The 19,188-nt window shown below is 38.8% G+C and overlaps 2 protein-coding genes across 8 annotated transcripts in view; one reads left to right on the forward strand and one right to left on the reverse strand.

Moving 5' to 3' along the window:
• On the forward strand, positions 1 to 13,207 carry LOC116316049 (T-cell surface glycoprotein CD3 zeta chain-like). Of its 2 annotated transcripts, none has more exons than XM_031734523.2 (7): positions 1 to 181; positions 5,341 to 5,435; positions 6,875 to 6,904; positions 7,058 to 7,081; positions 7,202 to 7,261; positions 7,359 to 7,382; positions 8,793 to 13,207. In XM_031734523.2, the coding sequence occupies exons 1-7, from the start codon at positions 118 to 120 to the stop codon at positions 8,871 to 8,873; spliced, it is 378 nt and encodes a 125-aa protein (XP_031590383.1). In that variant the 5' UTR covers positions 1 to 117; the 3' UTR covers positions 8,874 to 13,207. The 2 variants fall into 2 exon arrangements, with proteins under 2 accessions (XP_031590383.1, XP_031590384.1); XM_031734524.2 differs by having other exon boundaries at positions 7,061 to 7,081.
• Positions 10,458 to 19,188, reverse strand: part of pou2f1b (POU class 2 homeobox 1b) — a 20,867-nt gene continuing 12,136 nt past the window's right edge. For all 6 annotated transcript variants that reach the window (XM_039599859.1, XM_039599856.1, XM_031734636.2 and 3 more), the window contains 4 exons: positions 18,610 to 18,724; positions 18,179 to 18,512; positions 17,992 to 18,080; positions 10,458 to 16,886 (listed from right to left, as the gene is read on the reverse strand). In XM_039599859.1, the coding sequence (XP_039455793.1) occupies positions 16,615 to 16,886; positions 17,992 to 18,080; positions 18,179 to 18,512; positions 18,610 to 18,724 (810 nt within the window). In that variant the 3' untranslated portion in view covers positions 10,458 to 16,614. The remainder of the gene's footprint in view (positions 16,887 to 17,991; positions 18,081 to 18,178; positions 18,513 to 18,609; positions 18,725 to 19,188) is intronic.

Raw genomic sequence — 19,188 nt, forward strand, 5'->3', positions numbered from 1 at the left:
GTCAGTTCAGCCACTTCCTCTGATCACAGTGATCAGAGATTAGTGTGAGGAAAGCAGAAGCAACTAGCTGTCATAAGATAGAAGCACAGATAGGCTTATTTTTACAGACAGAGAGCCATGGACACACTGAGGACAGGTGTGTTTGCGCTGTCCCTATTAGCGGTGCCTGTTTCCTGTTCTGGTAAGTCACACAAATACAAAACAGCTGCTTTAAAAAATAATAATTTAATGATTTTCCTGCATGTGAAAAAAAGAAGCTTAAACTGTCTATCTGACTGAAAAGACAAACATAAGCTCACTGGCATTAAAAATTCTTTAAACACAGTTCTTTGTTTTTTAAAATCTCAGTAAGTACATTTATTCATGCACTGTAGTGGTTTTACTTGAGTTTTTCCATTTATTTAAAACATGCGTTAGTTAATTTTTCACATTCTTACCATTGCTGCAAAATGTAACCAACAAAGCTGCAACCCTAGAACAATTTTTCACGTGTACATTTACATTCATAGTTGAGCTCAGGATCTGGTAGTTTTTGGAGAAATGCATCTACACTAGGACAAAATTTGTCATCACTTTTTCAGTGTCTGTGTCTCAAAAGCAGCAAGTGAGTCATGATTAGAGGAGATTTATATTCACTGTGTAGCTTTACGTTGGATGGAAAAAGTAGCTGAGCTTCTCTTACACATTAAGGAAATTAAACATGAGGGAACTTTTGCATTTTCCGTTCAATATTCTAAAAATATCTGTCTATATTCTGAACATTCGAATCAAAGTAGTTGAGAATGACTAACGAAACTGCTGTCCCATAGTGACTTAGGTTAAATTCAAATACACTAAATAAACATTTTTAACTCTCTTGGACAGTACGTGCTACAGAAGCACGTTGGCCTTTTGCATTTGACCCTGCTCTCTCTAATGACTTACCTGTTGCTCTGTGCATTAATAAATGCAGGGCAGCTCTCCTGTGGACTTTTTATAAGCAGATTATGTTTGTGTGAATTTGACGCTTCCCAGACTTTCTCTTTTACAAACACATCTTCAAGTGCTGTCTTGTACTTCAGTCAGATTCATCGTGATGAAGGGATTAGAGAAAGAAAAGCATGCATGAATAAATAATCCCCCCCATCCCCCAGCGGAAAACAGATAATTTTTTGCCGTACGCTTGAATACAGTAAAGACTCCTACAGCAGTAAAGAAATGTAAAGAATGTCTTCTGTGTCAACACATTCTTATGTATACTTGTTAGGTTTTTTGCATTCACATCCATGCAACCCTTTGAAGGGCATCGTTTCTTTATTTCCCTTAAAATATAGTGTGATAATAACAGCAAATCACACTTTAACCCATTAACATGCTTTTTTCCCTCCTGTTGTTTCCCCTTTAAGCACCCTAAAGCGTAGAAAAATGATCCGTCTCATAGAGCAGCACATTAATTTTGCATCAGCTTGTTCCAGCTCTTCATTAAAGCTTTATTACGCTGAAATATTCAAATAGTTCACTCATTATATTTCGTACCTTTGTGCATTATTTTTAACACTGCTTTTTTTAAAAATTAAACCTGACTTTTGTGGTATCGTTGGAAATGTAACATCTCCCGCATAATTTGAAATACTTTGAAAGACTTTTGAGAGTCGGAACAACAGCTGCGCCGCATGAATTTAAAACTACTGGCACATTCCTCATTAAGAGGATTCAGTGGGCACAGCTTTTGCTGCGTAAAAAGATTTGGCTTCAAAAAAATTTATTTTCAAAATAAAAAAAAGCAAATAGAGCCCTCGCCCCAAACGGACCATAAAAATGACCCTCACTCCAAACATAACACTGAGAACTTCATTAAGTCGTTAGGTCTTAATTGAGTCATTAAGACTCTGCTAGCTGCTGCCAGTTTCAGAGCTGATAAGTTCCTAATAACACTTAACAACCTTGGGCTCCTCTAAACAGCAGGATCTAAAATTGAGCTAATTGCTAAAATTGAACTAATTGATGCCTTCAGAGTAGTAAAGGCTATAAAAAAAGCAGACATCAGAGGGCATCCAGCATTTAGTTTCCACCCTTTGAAATGTGGTTAAGAAATGGCACTTAGCGTCATAAGAGTAAAAAAAAAAGAAGCTTTGGGCCAGTGTGTTTGTGCCGCTATAGGTGACAGGAAATGTGAGCATAGCTGTGTTTACAGTCTTATTAGAAAGTAAGGAACTATAGTTGCTGCTGTGATATTGTTCATTTCTAAGTGACAACGCCTGTTGAATCATGAGGCCTTTCAGACGAGGTGCCGTCGATGCCATTGAGGCACAGTGAGTGTTAAAGAGGAACCATGAAGGTTAAAAAGAGGAGATTTTCTTGCAGTGTAAAGAAAAATTCAGATAAAAGAAAATGTTCTTCTAAACTTCTCTCAAAACAGTAAATATGCTCATTGTCTGAACACATTTATATTACAAGTGACGAAGTGAGGTCATTTATGAACCCCAGCCACTTAGTCAGCTACACCTGTTCAACTACTTATTAACGCATGTATCTAATCAGCCAACGACATCACAGAAACTCGGAGCATTTAGATATATGGGCATGGTCAAGACGACCAGCTGAAGAATGGGGAAGCACGGTGATTAGATGACGCTGAACGTAGCACATAGCCATGTCTCGGGTTTACAGAGAATGGTCAGGAAAAGAGGATATATCCAGTGAGCAGCGGTTCTCTAGCTGAAAATGTCTTGTTGATGTCAGAATTTCAGGAGAATGTCCAGACTGTTTAGAGCTAATAGGAAGTCAACAGTAACTCAAACAACAAACCGTCACAACCAAGGTTTGCAGAAGAGCATCTCTGAATGCAAAACACATTGAATTTTCAGCAGAAGACCAGACTGAGTGCCACTCCCATCTAATGACAGGAAACTGACGTGCACAATAGATCCAAATGATTGGAAAAACACTGCCTGGTCTGATCAGTCTCGATTTCTGCTGCAACACTGGAATGGTTTGGTCAGAATTTGGCACAAACAACATGAATCCTGCTAATCCGCCTTGCTGTGTATCAACAGTTCAAGCTGCTTCGAGTACAATGATTTGAGGGATATTTTCTTGTCACGCTTTTGGCCCCTCGGTACAGAGTAAGCATTGTTTAAACAGTGTTGTTGCTGACCTACGTCTATCTCTCTATGATCACAGCATACCAGTCTACTGATGGCTGCTTCCAGCAGAAAAACGTCACTAAGCTCAATCATTTCATACATGTTTCTTTAACATGACAGTGAGTTCAGTGTACTCAAACAGCCTCCACAGATCTCAATCCAGTACGGCACATGTAGGACGTAGAGGAATGGGAGCTTGACATCACGGATGTGCAGCTGAGAGTGATATGGACCAAAATCTCTGGGGAATGGTTCTAGCACCTTGTTGAATCGCTGCCACCAAGAATGAAAGCAGCTCATTGAGACAGACACTTAATGACCAAGATGACAGTGAAAACAAATCAACTGACAAGGCTAAGTTTGGTTAAATGCATGAAAATCGCTGAAAATTGCTAAAAATCCACAATTACTAATAACATTAGAACTTCTTAGAATATTTGAAATGGATAGTAGAAACAGTATAGGTATGATAAATACAAACAGAGCAATGACAAAAAGCATTTCTGTATATAAAAATAGAAAGAAATCATAAATAACCTGCTCCTGGGGTTTTTTTAATATCTTGGTTTCTTAAGGGTTATCGTAAGCTATAGACGTGTGATCTTCTAAATTTATCATATATAAACTAAATGTTATCTGTTTCCTAAAAATGTACAACCCACTTACATTTTTTTAAACAAAGCAAATTTAAATGGTATGCGAAAACGGTATGCTTCCTTTTCTTAAGTCACTTTTACAGATCTCCTGTTTAGAAGTATAAAAATAGCCTGAGATGAGAAGAGCAGCTACATCCTGAAGCAGCTCTCCGTGATGGAGGTTTGATGAGGACGTTGCAGCCTCAGTGAATCGCCACCACTGGCTACGTTCTCACAACATTTCTTCTGTTCCAACCGCACTCTGTGATAAATGAGCCTCACAAAAACCTCAAAGCAGCCCATCGTGCTGACAGGAAGACACTCAGTGTGCTAAACTGCAGATACGTAGTTTCTTATTTCCTGTTTCAGGAGTCTTACTCAATTTTCTCATTTGTCTCACGTCAAATGTTGTAGACAATGTTGTTGTTTTTCCATAACATTTTGTGCAACATGTAACGGATTCAGATGTACAGACGTCCTTTGGTTTCTCCCCGAAGACAGTCAAAGGTCAATTTTATAAAGAAAATTTAAACACTAACAAAAACTAACAATCAACGAATACTTATAAATATTACATTTTTATGTATCCCAATGATATAGCTACATAAAATATATAAGCACAATTTTTAAAAAGTAAGTAATATAGTAATATATAAACATAATAAAATATTTTAAAAATAAAAAATGTGTGTTAATAAAATACAATTTATCGCTACACTTGCATTACTGGATATTTGTTTTTTCCAGCAAAAATATGATTTCACCATAATATTTTTCTTAGATATCTCCTTTATTAGTGGGCAGATGAGAATTAGCATACTTCAGATTCACCTCATTACTTTTTCAAATAGTGAAACATTTGAATGGGATTTTTTTTACAATAAGAAAAACAGTAACTGGAGATTCTTTACCTGAAAAAACAAATTTCAAGGCATAATAAACAATAACCCAACAGTTTTAGTGAACAGTGATGTGATACGTACACTCAACAAAAATTACTTAAGGAAACAGAAACAATTGTTTCGAGGGATTAAAACTTTATGCCGACAAAATCCAGGTGACTTCAGCAGGACTTGAGATGTGGCAGAAAGCTTCTGTAAACAACAGAACCATGACGCATGATGTAAGAATGCAGATTTACTGCAAATGAAATTCTGATCAGTATCGGTATTTTCCTCAGTGCTGTATGTAACTCTTATCTCTCATGCACCGCTATTGGGAAGACATATGATCTTCTGTCAAATAGGAGATATTTCCGTACACAGATATTTCTACATGGCTTTAGATGCAATCATATTCTGTTTTTATTTCATATAAAATCTTTTTCTGCTCCGTTGTCATATTATTTGGCCTTTGTGCTCCTGTAACGTGAGTTTTTCTGCTGAGCAAATAATATAGTCAGTGGTATCTATATTCATCTGATAAAAGTGAAGGATTAAATGATGGAAATTTCCCTTTTCACTGAAATATTCTTCTCTTGCCAGAACTCATTCACATGTTTCGCTATAAGTAACTGTTGATATTTACTCCGAAAATCAGCTGAAACTTTTCTTTTTTCTCTCTCTCTGTTTGCTCTGCAGATAATTTTTTCACTGAACCAGTCATCTGCTATTTCCTGGATGGATTTCTGATCCTTTATTGCATCATTGTCACAGGGTTCTTCTTCAGAGAAAAGGTGAGTTATAGCAATCCATGTAGAAGCTGGTGATTACAGCGCATGTAGAAAAACATCATGGGACTGAATATCAATCCAGAACATGTTCCACTCTTTACTCTGTAAAGTGTGTAAAAATTCTGTCAGATTGTAACCAGTGTGTTTAGATCAGTAATGTGCTGTTGTAATCAAGAGCTTGTAACACTGGAGTCCCGCAAGGATCAACACGGGGGCCACTGTTATTCAGCTTGTACATCAATGTCTCGATTTATTCGTATGTGTCAATTATTTTCACACACAGAAAAGAAGTTGAGCAATTAGCTATTCATCTGTAATAATTCATTAAAAACAGTCAAGGGGAAAGGACATATCTCAGTGTTATCTTACATCCTAATATTAGCTTCAGAAAGCATATAAAGCGGATGTGTATACCACACACTGAAATACTAATTAGCTCCTCATATCCTGAATGTAATGATATTTTCTCACCTAAAATCACCTGTTGGTCTTAAGCAAGAAACACTTTAAAACCAGTCAAATCACTTTTTAAACAAACCTGGTGAACAAACAGTGCTGTGACGTCTTTACGAAATACAAATATTCAGAGTTGAGAACCTTTTTTTTTACTCACATGTTGGTTTTGTCTTTAAAATGGTCCACAGTACTGCATCTCCACCATTAAAATATTTGTACGGCTTTACTCAGAGCAGATTAGCAGGGCGTAAAGGTCAGGTGCTTGTGGTGTGTGTAGAGTTCTTAAAACAGGATAAAGAGTGCTGTCGTTTTCCCCAAATCATCCTTTTCATATACAAAGGACACCTCAAGAGCTCCCTGAAGTTTGACAAAGTAGAAATTTTCACATCTTGACTCATCATGCAAAACAACCCTAAAATGTTTTATTTATATCAGCATGCACGTTGATGGTCTGGTTAGTCTAAACTTAAAATTTAGACTAAAAATAAACACTACTTTATTTTTTAGTCAATATTTAATATCTTCTCTCCTGTGAAATCAGTGTTTTTATGCAAGTAGCAGCCTAATAGTCAATTAATTCACTGAATTAATTCAAAGTGCAAACCATTTGCATTGCAGGGCCAACCGTGCAACATTTTCTACTTCTCTAATCTGACAAATTCTTCTGATAAGTAACTTAGTGCATACAAATTTTCAAATATATCAGTTTTAGATTTTTAACAGTGATATAAGACATATAAAATAACTAATCTTCACCCTGGAAAAGATGTTTTAGAAGTTTTAACAGTATTTATCTCACTAAATCTGAGGGTTTTTTTCTTTCTGTAACTGATTGCCTCAGTCACAATTTGAAGAAATTACAGCACATAAACAGCCTGAATTTTTTGTCTTTTTAATCGCCACTGATAGGCCAAACTGACTTATATCACATTGATCTGTGCTACATTTTATTTGTCCTTTTTTGTCCTTTTTGCCTCTCTCTGTAGTTTTCCAAAGGCCCATCTGTTGGAGTCACTGTAAGTCTTCATTTTCTTCATTTTCTTTATGCTTTACAGTAGCTGCTGGTGGAATATTTCCAAACTGTTTATTAAATTATATTAAATAAATGTGTGTGAAGATGTGTGTGCATTCAAGCTTCTCTTCATGTTTGTGTTCTTCTTGCTGAATAGCAGGAAGAAAATGGCATTTATCAGGTAAGGACAGTTTCACTTGCAGCTCCAAATGCTCTATGACCTGATCGTGCTTAACTCTACAGATTGGATTGTATAATTTTTTATCGCTTATTCACGTTTTTTATTTTTATTTCTGTCTAGGAACTTGAGAGACCAAAAGATGCTGATCCTTATGAGGTGCTTGACCCATCAAAAAGAAAGGTTTGGGGCACTTCATTTGTTGATAGACTGTTTAATGGTCACATTCTCACATTTTCTGATGCCTTTATTCTCATTATCTTGTTTTTTCATATTGTAGAAAAAGAAGAAAAAGAAACCTGAGGTAAGAAAAAAATTTTACTTACAGGGTTTGACAGTTTGAAATATTTAACCAGTAAAGCATCTGTCCTCAGAGTAGTGCTGTTGTCGCTCTGCTTTATTTCATATCCCCATGGTTCCTGGAGTCATGCAAAAATTTCAGTTTCTATGCAGAAGAGAAACAATGCTGAGGGCCCTGTAGGCCTTTAAACAGCAGATGTTTGAACTTGCCAGTGCAGGAAAAACACACAGGTGTTTGAACTTGCCAGTATCATTAACCTGTATTGCTCAAGTCCTGACATGTTTGCTGCAAGACCAGGATGCTGAAACTTTAAAAAACAGAAAAAAAAAGAAAGTGTAATTTGAAACAGAAAGGTTGGAAGGATCTGAAGTGAAAACAAATGTATTAGACCACCACCCAGTGTAAGGTTTATGCCACAGCTGCTGTAAATTAAAAGTAAATTAAAAATCACATTTTATGTTTCTGTAATGGTTAATCCATTAATTTGCGCAACCACTTTAATCAAAATTCTATTTTTAATGCAGAAATATAATTATGATTGTTATAAACGAATTATAAACGAAAACCACATTTTAAAAAAAAATTAAAATACAGTTATTTACTTGCATTACTGGACAGAACACTTAGTTTTAGAGGTTGAACGTAATGCTTGATGGATTTCTGACAGATTTCTAAAATATTTGTGTTGTTAATAAGAAGATCACTAACAATCAACACTGTTTTAAGCTGCTTTCACTTTGCTGGCATTTCTTTTATTGGCTGGCTTAGCAGCTCTTGTGTTAAGAATGAATACAGGCTAAAAGCAGTACATAAAATCATAGACAACATAGATAAACTGAGTAATTGTCTTCACTCCAAAACACCAACCGGGCTGTGAAAAAATAGGATTAATAATAATATTTTTATTATCATTGCAAAACAGAAAGTGGTTTGTAACCTGTGGTTTTTTTACACTGAGATTTTGGGTGCCACCAAATTATTTTAAAGATGTTCAGCAACCTTAAACCATAACAAAATACAGAGCAGGGGCACCTCCAGAATTTTTTCACAAGGGTGGCCATGTGGGGGGGCACTAAAAATATTAGGGTGACGCACCAAAAACATGATTTCCAGTTTTATAATGCTGTTGTCAAGTATAGGTTACTTGAAAAATATGGCAAAAAAGAGAGGGCCAACAAATTTTGGGGGGTGGCCAGTGCCCCCTCTGGCCCCCTCTTGGTGGCGCCACTGATATGGAGACACCATGTAATCAAAGCATCCTACTGACCTCGTGATGATAAACTGCCTGAGTTTACATGTTGAATCACCGATCTGCACAGCGTATGGATTAAATTGTGCAGACTCTTCTCGGTTAGGAGAACTGAAGGTCCCATCAGCGTGGCGTTTTAACCTTTTCTCACCTCTTTACTGCAGACGGCGAGGGACCCCTTTGAGTCTTTGATTCCCAGTACCTCATCTTCTCCTCGTCCTGTTCCTCCTCTGTCTCCCCACTGACATCCTACAGTGTCAGCAGCAGTGTTGCTAAACACAATTTGAGTCATTTATTAAACAACAACAACAAAAAAATCTATGTTGTGGCTTCAGCTTCTCAGACATGAGGATTTGCTGCATTTTTATCCTTTATGTAATTCTAAATTAAATGTGTCTAGTCAGAGAAAACAGTTTTTCTTAAGTCACTTTGTATTTGTTTTATGTTGTGATAAGCTTTTCTCTCATGTTATACAATTAAAAACTAACAATGAACCCTACATTAAGGCTAAAAACAAACTTTTTATGAGTTCAGATATTTGATGCAACCATTTTTACATCTTTGAGGTTGTACTTGCACAGCAGTTGATAATGCTAAACAGTGATTATCAACCACAGTAAAACCAGCAGACAGATAAAGGGAATATCATCAACAGTCTTCTTAAAATGCAACTTTCTGCTGGGCTCTGACCATAGACTGTATATTGTAAATACAGACCTTTATATTGCTGTTGCCTAAGTGCCCCCCCCCCCCATATCAGTCCAACTGCAGTCTGAATCCAAATCAAACCTGAATCAGTTCAACTATCCCTGTGTCAGTTTGAGCCATGGAGGCCCCACCTTGCAACCCACAGCACCAAAAGAATCTACAACATACTGAAGCCAGAGATGACTGGACATCCCCTTGCCGCAACCTGCCAAAGCCGGTGGATTCTACTGCAGCAGATCAGTGTGAATGATATTATTTATAATATTTGGCTGCTTGAATTACATGTTTTCAGAAACTGCTCATCTACTGGGATTCTCTCACAGATACATCTCTAGGGTTTAAAGAGATGAAAACAAAAATATCTGGTGAGCGGAAAGGAAGCAAATGGTAACTCAACCCCCCCTCCCTAAAAAAACACTTGTTACACAACTAAAGTATGCAGAAGAGCATCTCTGAACAAAGACTCCTGAAACAAATGGGCCACAGCAGAAGACCACACCGGGTGTCACCATCATTAGAAAAGAACAGGAAACCAAGGCTATGGTTCGGCTGGACGCACCAACAGAATATTGGAAAAAAAGAAAAACACTTCCTGGTCTTAGGAGTCTCAATTTCTGTTACAACTTCAGATGGTAGGGCCTTGTAGGGATGGTAGGTTAAATGTGTTGTATGGGACGACTTCTTGGCACACTTTGGGCCCTTTTGCATCAACTTGGCATTCATCATTTAAACAGCAGAGACTGAGTATTGTTACTGTCCATGTCCATCCCGTTATAACCAAAGTGTACCAACAAATCAATTTTTGAGATTTTTGTCCTAAATGTTGTATAGATGGAAGCAAAATCTGTCTGGCACTGATGTAAAATAATTCAAATTTGTACATTTAATCCCAATAAAAGACAAAGCACATGTCAAAACACTTGGAAAATGGTTTAATGATGTTTACAACAAAAGAGAACTGTACATTTACAGTAAAAGATTATCTTTATATGTGTATAAAAACAAAAATACAGCAGACAAATGCATCAAAATCTACTATGTATCCTGATTCACATACTTAAAACTTCTACACAATCTTTCAGCTCTATGCCGCCATCTCTGGAGGCCTTTTTTTTTTGTCGTTTTTGTCGTATTTAGATCGGAGCAGTGTCCCTCAGTGTTGTATTCCACAATGGAAACCAAAACTCATTACATTCGAGTCCTGGAAGTCAATTAATATCAGACTGCAGAATAAGAAAAGGGAAATAAAACAGGGACACATTCCTTTAGATGAGCCCAAGCTTCCAAAGTGAAATGTTTTACAGAATGCATTTTTTGAGATACACAGACACAATATGTACATGGTTGGAGATTTTTTTTTTAATTTTTAAGTTATTTCTCTCTCTTGTTGAAAGCCATGGTCACTTGGGCTGTGAACTGATAATCACACACACGCACATATATATAACACACCCAAAAACATACAAAAATACTATATCTTTAACCTACCAAGAGTAAGACAGTTCTGCAATTAGTTCCATGCTGTGACAGAAAAGAGATTACAACAAACAAACGAGGAACAGACGCTTTTTCACGCAAGTTTTTTCTCAGAAATATACCAAAATATACATCTAAGCTTTGGAATTACTGAGGCTGGGACTTTAAAGCCAGTGCTGGGTTTGTCTCTTAATACACATGCTGCAGGGTGAAAGGGAGAGAGAGAGAAACCAACAGAGACACACACAGGACAGAGAGATATCTTTGGTATCTGCATTTGTCAAAAGTTAAATATTTGGATTTTTGCTTTGGGATAGCGCTTGTGAGGTCCTACAACCTCACTTGGAGTAAAGCATTAAACAAAGTGTCACTGAAGCCCTGCCGACCAGGAGGTCTGAGTCGGAGGGACACAGTCCATGCAAAGTGAAGGACCATGATGCATAGTGTCACAGCTGATCAGAGTCTGTAGTGAGGAGTCAAAGAAGAGAGCAGACGAAAGGGAGAGGAAGGAGGAGGAGAGGGAAGGGGACACAGCAGTGAGTTAGCGAACGCAGGATGTGTATTCCTGGAGACAACAACAGGGTCATGTCCTGGGACTACAGTGTACAGATGAGGAAGAGACAGACGCACTGTGAGAGGCAGGAATAGCATTTTTCGCCGCAGTCCTTGAGAGAGGAACGACGGAGGGTGGGACATCAATCCAACCAACCAAACGACAACAGCGCTCAAGACAGACAATCATACAGAGTCCTGAGCAGGTACAGTGTGCACAGGATCAACCCTCAGTGTGTATTAACAAACATCACCCAGCTATCCACCGCATCGGTTTGCGTTTGCCGGAGAAGCCCGCCCGGCCCCTGCTACCCCTCCCTTCCGATCCCCGCCCACAGGCACTGAAACCACTGCAGAGGCGACGAAGGGGGCACCGGACGCACATTCGAATGCAATTTTTTAAAAAACAACCTCTTTACATACGAATCGAGGGGCGTGCAGCCGGGATTTGATGTTGAGCAGTGAGGCGGGGATGGGCGAGAGGCGGCGTCGATCATATACAATCAAGTTAGTAAGAAGTCTTTGGTTAACGTTGGTACCACAGGGGAGCGAGAGCGGGCTGCGACGGCGAGCCATCACGTGGGAAGACGCGCACATACCTGTACCAAGCCAAGAGTGAGAAAATAAATAAAGCAAGATTGTCAAACTTAAAAAAAAAAAAAAAAAAAAGGGTGGAAAAGGTGGGGGGTGTCCATAGAATTCATCAAAATTCATGTTTTCATGAATGAAATCCTTCAGTGCACAAGAAATTGTGAAAGAAAAGCAGCAGATGTTTGCCCCTTTTTACACACAGATTCACCTTTTATGCCTTCTCTTGTTTACCCCTCTTTGTGAGTACTGGTATGTAGTTCGTCTCCCTCTTGTGGCGGCTCCACAACCCTTCACTAAGTACAGGTATGAACACGCTTCTCCACTGACAAGTTGGTGTATTTTAGTCTTTTTTTTATGATTTTTAAAAACATTTGTTTCATAAGTAGATTAAAGCAGGTTTCACTCAATCTTGAGTTAAAAATGAGGTATACAACAGCTCCTTTAGCCTTACTGGTGCGCCACGCAACCTTTGACATTTAGTAAAAGGAGAAAACAAACAAACAAACAAAAAAACAAAACTCTCAGCAAACCAGTGTGGTGGGTCAAAATACCGTCTGTTTGGTGCACAGCTGATCCACAAGAATCTCAGGATCACCTGAAACTGAAGCTTCACAAGCAAAGCCAGACAAGCAGACAGTTCCTGAGTCCAAGCTGACCCCAAACAAACTGAAAGCTGGCTTGGCTCTCGGCAGTGGCTTGCTTAAAGCTTGCAGTTAATTTGTAAAGACCCTCAGTCAGGAAACTACAAACAAAAAACAAAACCCCAAAACAAAACAAATAAGTCCTCTCGTCTCACCCTTCTTTTCAAAAATCAGTCTAAACACCTGCTGGAAGATGGGAAAGATGCACCAAAATGGTTTGCAGACTGTCCTCCCTGGCCTCTCTTTAAATGACACACTCACACAAACACACCTGCCTGCTGGAATTATTAGTAAAGCTTTTTCTCACAGGTATATCCTCCTACCTGTCTAAGTCGCACCTAAAAACCATAGGTAGCAACATAATCGTCCCACGCTCTAAAATGCCCAGAGTACACTGTACTGTTTCAGTGAAAACAATGCACCAGGTGAGCTCAGTGCCCATGCTCTCTCACTCTCACACACATACAGAACAACAATGCTACAATGCTCATGTCTTCTACGTAACAATAAGGCATAAATGATAATGTTAATCTTCTTTGTCAAACTAAGAAAGCCAGTGATCTTGCCCTCTCACACTATACAAAACAATTAAAGGCATAAAGTAATACATTAAAAAAAAAAAAAAAAACCCAAAACAAATGATTGTTAAAGACAGCACAGCAAATCAAATCCACAACAACTCAACCAAATATATATATTTATACGTCTATTAAAAGATTAAGATCAAATGCTTCAGAGTCTCCTATTAACCACAGGACCTGTCTGCCAGGAGCGCCTGAGCGAGCCCCTCCTGTCGAACAGACGTCGCTGATGCACAGCGGGGGGTCAGCGAGTCACCCTCCAGTGAGGCATCATCTCGGGCTCCATCTCAAATTTTTTGGTCTTGACAGTTTAATAAGAAAAAATAAAGAAAACTGGGGAGATTTTTTTTTTTTTGGGGGAGTAAGTATGATAAACACTACATTCAGTCTTGGTAACATACTGGTTCAAATATAAAATATGAATATCTTACAAGTGTTTATATATATATTTATATGTATAGAATTAAGAAAAGATCGTTTCTCTAATTCTTAAGTCTTTCCTCAGATAAATATTTCAGTAACATCCTATGGTGCCAGTGGCAACTGGTTCATGTTGCTTGCAAACCTCCAAAACTCCAAACAAGCACTGAAACACGACTGAGTTCTTCAGGGCTCTTGTGGCCTCAGAGATAAGGAAAGAAACAAAAACAAAACAAACCCCCCAAACACACCCACCAAGCTGCAAAGAGAAAGGCTTTTACTTTGGCAAGAAGGATCTCAAAATAATATTTAAACCTGGAAATACCCCATAAATAGTAGTACTAGAAAATAGCAGTAGTAGGTTGTCCTTGCAATGGTTTTTATGTATGGTTCATCAGTATAAACGCTGAATGGCAAGCCAGTCAGTAATTATACATTCTACAATGCTGTATACAGAGAAATGTCTAAAAGGTGAACCTATGTTTGAAGCGCTGCTGAGGTATATTTAGTCAAAAATAAATCAACAGAAAAGAAGCATACGAGAGGGGAACGGGGACAAATTTCACTGCTTACAGTCTGAGTGAGTTACTAATTGCTGTGTTTGTCATTTTGAAGCAGAACAATGCTACTTTTGTGTGGGGTTTAGCTGAATGTGCAGCACAGAACGGTACTTATCCCACCGCTGTGTTGGCTAAGATAAGTTTGGGGAGTTTTTAAACTAGTCCCCAGACAGATTTCGGGTGCAGCATATCGTTTCCTAGCATGCTGGTTCGAAACGGCGGAGCTGAGAGGAGGTGAAGTATTTATGGATTTACATAAGTGATCCCTCCAGCAGGGAGAGTGCGAACTACAATACCCTGATTCTCACAGGATGTAGTCGTAAAGCTATTAGAAAGCATGCAGGCATCTTGACAGCTCAACTCCGACAGGAGTCTCAGCAGCAAGTTGTTAAAGCTAAAGTTTCTGTGATCCTTATCCAGCAGCACCAAATCACGAAAATCAGGTATTGACTGAGGAGGGACAAAAATAAAGAAATAAATTGTGGAGTTTTAAGAGAGTGAAAAGCAACTTGTGTGCTCAAGACAGGCACAGCAACTACTGAGGAAAACCACTTTGGTTCAAGCTGTTGTTTTATGGCTGAATATTAGCACAAAACCAAAATCAGATCTTTTCCATTATGCTGCAGAAAAGTCCAAAACTGCTACCACAACTGATTAGAAAGGAAAAGACGCCACTAAACGGCTCGGATTAAACCAGATTAAGCATTGGGCCGAGGCCACGGTGATTTAATTAAAAAAAATTTAAAAAGTAAAGTGGTAATAATAGAAGTAAAAAGAAACCACTTCCTCATACTCCAACCCACCAATCCCTCTCTTTTTGGTCAGTTGTGCTGCCAATTACAAATTTAAATATGAGACACTTGGTCAAATCAAACAAAATAACAAAAGAAAAGGAAAAAGAAAATGTAGTCTTTGGAAAATGATCATCAAAATATTGCATTTCTATATTCTGACTATGAAGAGATTTTTGTACTCATAAATATATTGACTAGACTAAGCTACACCGACTACACACAGCAATTATTTTAACAAATATTTTTGGTATATCTTAAAGTAGGTAAGCCAGTCGAACGACTGCAGACAAAATAAAGAGACAGAATTTCAATCCTCCCAAAACAGGCAGACTGCAGCTCATCAATCCAGTTTTTTGGTACAGATACTGTGCACAAGTAGATACGACGGTAATTCTAATAAAAAACAAAACAAAAAAGAAACCAAACAACCCCCCCCCCCCCCCTCCCACAATACACTATCCCCATCTAGGCAAAGCCACCACACCACAGTTCAGGTTTGGTGAACATGACTAGTTCCCTCCACAAAAAAACAGACTGCAGAGCCTTGTGGATCGTGCAGCTGCTGAACTCTCAGCGTCTGCCTGAGCTGTCGACGACACACGCAAACGTCCACGTCCAAAACTTAATGTACAGTGTTCCAACGGATCACAAACCAAAACAAGTCACCCTTAGTCAGACGCAGGTCTGCAGCTCACTTTAAAGCTCTCAATGTAATGTTTTCAGTCATTTTTCTGTCAGTGTCGATAATCCACACCGAGACCGTCGTTTTACAGAGGCTCGGTGGCTACTGCACCACCACCTATGTAAAACTCAGTGTTTCCAGAAGAGAGACTCGGAGAGACACGCCGCGTCCCTCCGACCCTTAAAGCAATGATAACCTTTATATCGGCCACTTATTACTTATTTTTAAAGCCTTATAACCACGATTAAAAAGTGATAGCTAAATCTTAACTTAACATTACTCTTACAAAGATCGGAAAATGTCAAAAAATATAGACAGTAAAAGATAAAAAGGGAAAAAAAGTCTCTAAAATATAATTTGATATGATTTACAACAAGGCCTGTCAAGAAACAAAAAACCAAACGAACAAAAAAACCCAAAAAACAAAAACAAGAGATAATTAAAGAGAGCGACACACAAACCCTCATTAGTGATTATGAACATTGTGAAATTAGTAGTAAATCAATTAAGTTTGAATGTTAGAAGAGAAAAGTTTGTTTTTGGTTAGAAGAATTTCAGAGAAAATTCTGACCTGCAAAGAGGAGGATATATATATATATGTATATATGTATATGTATATACAGCTCGATGACGCCGAGGATATTTTCTCCCTGGACACTTGTCAAGGTTCAGGAGAAGCGGCAGGCCGACAACAGTGTCCATCTGGCTACTGTTTGTGTGGAAAATCAAAAAACATCCAAGAATCATAAAGAAAGAAAAAAATAAAAGAAACCAACAGTTAAACCCACCCTTATGTTAAGTCGTTTTCTTTTTGGTGGCAGCAAAAGGATTAATCTATGGTAGATACAATGGAGAGGATGCGGGGTGGTTAGTGAAGCGCAGAGCCTATATCAGAGTACCACCCTCATCCTACATGGTGTGACAGGAGTAGTGCTTGACGTAAGAAATTGGGCGTTAATTCGAGGTGCGGCCTGACTGGCTTCACTGAGCCTTGGGGGCAGTGGTAATGGTCGAGGCTTGCACAGGCACAGCAGCCGTGCTGGCTTGATGATGACCGTCGGCAGTGACCTGAAGCCCTCCCGCGCCGGTCGACACCAGGCTGACGGGGTTGCTGGTGAGCAGCGACAGGTTCTGGGGGTTCAGGAAGAGCGGCGTGGTCACCAGGTTGGGGGTGTTACCAGCAGAAGTGTTGGCGAACAGCAGGTTACTGCCATCCAGAGAGGTGATGGGGATTGTGCCGCTCGATGCCAGTGCTGTGGAGAAGTGAAAGAAACGGTGTAAAGGTAAGAAAGGTGCACAGGTTCACCAAATGAGGAGAAGAAGCATTTCCATCATCATTTTTTTTGAGACTGCACGATAAATTGTTTAATTTGCAGAAGTAATTTTCTCTCAGCAGGATAAAACCTTGTGGGTGTGGCTTAAATGAATCTGTTCTTTTTATGCAAATGAGTCATGTCCTCATTAAGTGTTTGCTTTCATTACACTAATTATAGAAATAATGGGCTGTCTTATTGCCCTTACTTTTTCTAATCATCCTTTCAATCATTTATATACTCCAACTTGTATTCATTGAGTCATTCCTTCTGCTAAATTGAGTCTAATTTGGTCTTGGTGTTAAGATGGTCCCCCAGGCAGATCACCATTAAAAATATTTGTTAAAGAAAACAAAATAATATAAATTTTAAACTATTGCAATTTAAAAAGAAACAAAAGAAATAAACTTCTGACAGTGAGTGTGAACATTGCTTTGTCATCACTTCCTGTCACACCCTCAATGACCTCAAACTAATATTTAAAATAAACAAGTGACTTAATTTAAATAACTGTTGTATTAAGCCGGCACCGCAATCATCCACAAACCCTGATTTCAAACATCTTGAAACATTTGGCGAATCACAACAAAAACAAAAATATGACCATGATGACCCAGGGACTTCTAAGCAGCTAGCAATTGTTCTCATTCCCAGATGTTTACAGACTATTAAGAAAAGACGCTAATCAGTAGCAAACATGGCCCTCTACCATCTTTATTGAGAAGTGTTGCTGCCATTAAAATTCAAAAGGATCAAAAAATTTTCTTAAAAATTGTACATTTATTCAGTTTAAACATTTTATGTGCTTTTCTATATTATGTTTTGAATTTTTAAAAAGTGGGTTTATGAGATTTGTAAATCACTGTATTCAGTTTTATTTTACATTTTACAAAGCTCAAAGATATTTTTGGACGTGGGGTTGTACTTTAAAAACCAGTCCTTATTTGCAGGTCCTGGAACCCTATAATCACAAAACTATTTGCAATTCTGATTAGAAACTGTGCACAGACATAATTCAATGACTTTTCATGTAACAAGTGCCCACCTTGAATGGTAGCCAGAGTGCTGTTGCTCATGAGAGCAGGGCTCAGTGCACTGCCCAGGCCGCCAGGAGCCAGACTGAGGAGGGCACCCCTGGACACACAAAGAAGATCATGTAGTATAACAAAAACAACACCTCAACAATTGGTTGACTTTCACAAAGATGTTATATGAACACGGCTCATGCTAACCCTTGAGTAAACTGCGAAGATGCCATCAGTGCTGGGTTGAGCCCCGCAGCAGCAGCCATAGCTGCAAAACTGGCACTGGGTAGCGAGGCGGCCCCCTGTAGCGCGGCAGAAAGCCCCGGAGCTGCCACCATCACCTGACCCGTCCCTAAACTGGTAGCTATGGATGAAGGCGCCTGGGTGAAAATGGTTTGAGCCTGCGTGCCAGCTTTGCTCTCCGTGGTCGTGGACTGATTACTCGTCTGGGACGTGCTTAAAGACGGAGAGCTTGTTGCCGTGGAAACCACAGGCGCAGTTGAGATGACAGATGCAGTGTTTGTGGCTCCAACTGTCGTGCCTTGTTGAAGACAGAAAAAGAAATTAAAGTGAATTTGTAACCAACATCTACCACTGGGTATACACGCATGCACAAAGTGAATAGTGCACACACATACCTGTGAAAGACAAATTGGCGATGCTGGTGTTGGTGAGAGGCATCACTGGGTTTACAGTCAGAGTGGTGGGTGTGGTAATAGTTGGGCTGCTATCAAGGCTTGCTGTGCTGGCCACCTGGGCAAAAGAAGGAGAATTGGAGGATTTAAATACAATTCGAAACACAAATTGGTTGACATTCTTATATTCTAGCTGAGCCCACAGAACATATAAGGACTTGGCATGTAATCAGAGACAGTACATATAAAAAGATGGATGATCCCAAAATTAGATTTAACAAAAGGTGGATCAGAGAAACAGGACAATTCTAAAATCATACTGCATTTTTCTAACTACAAATGGGTTTAAAATTTGCAATATGGACATTATTTTGTGTTATGCATGACGTGCATCTAGGGAATAAATAAGTTATGAGCATAAACTTATTAGACAAATATTTACTGAGGTTCTTTTCCTGTAGAGTTCTACAGAGGACAAGAGACAGAATGAAGGCTTATGGTACTTCTACAATGACTTTTCAGACCCAGATGCATCATCCATATTTTACATGAAGTCTCCTATTGTGATCCACATATAAACAC

The sequence above is a fragment of the Oreochromis aureus genome, linkage group 16 (assembly GCF_013358895.1).
Source record: "Oreochromis aureus strain Israel breed Guangdong linkage group 16, ZZ_aureus, whole genome shotgun sequence".
Lineage (NCBI taxonomy): Eukaryota > Metazoa > Chordata > Actinopteri > Cichliformes > Cichlidae > Oreochromis > Oreochromis aureus.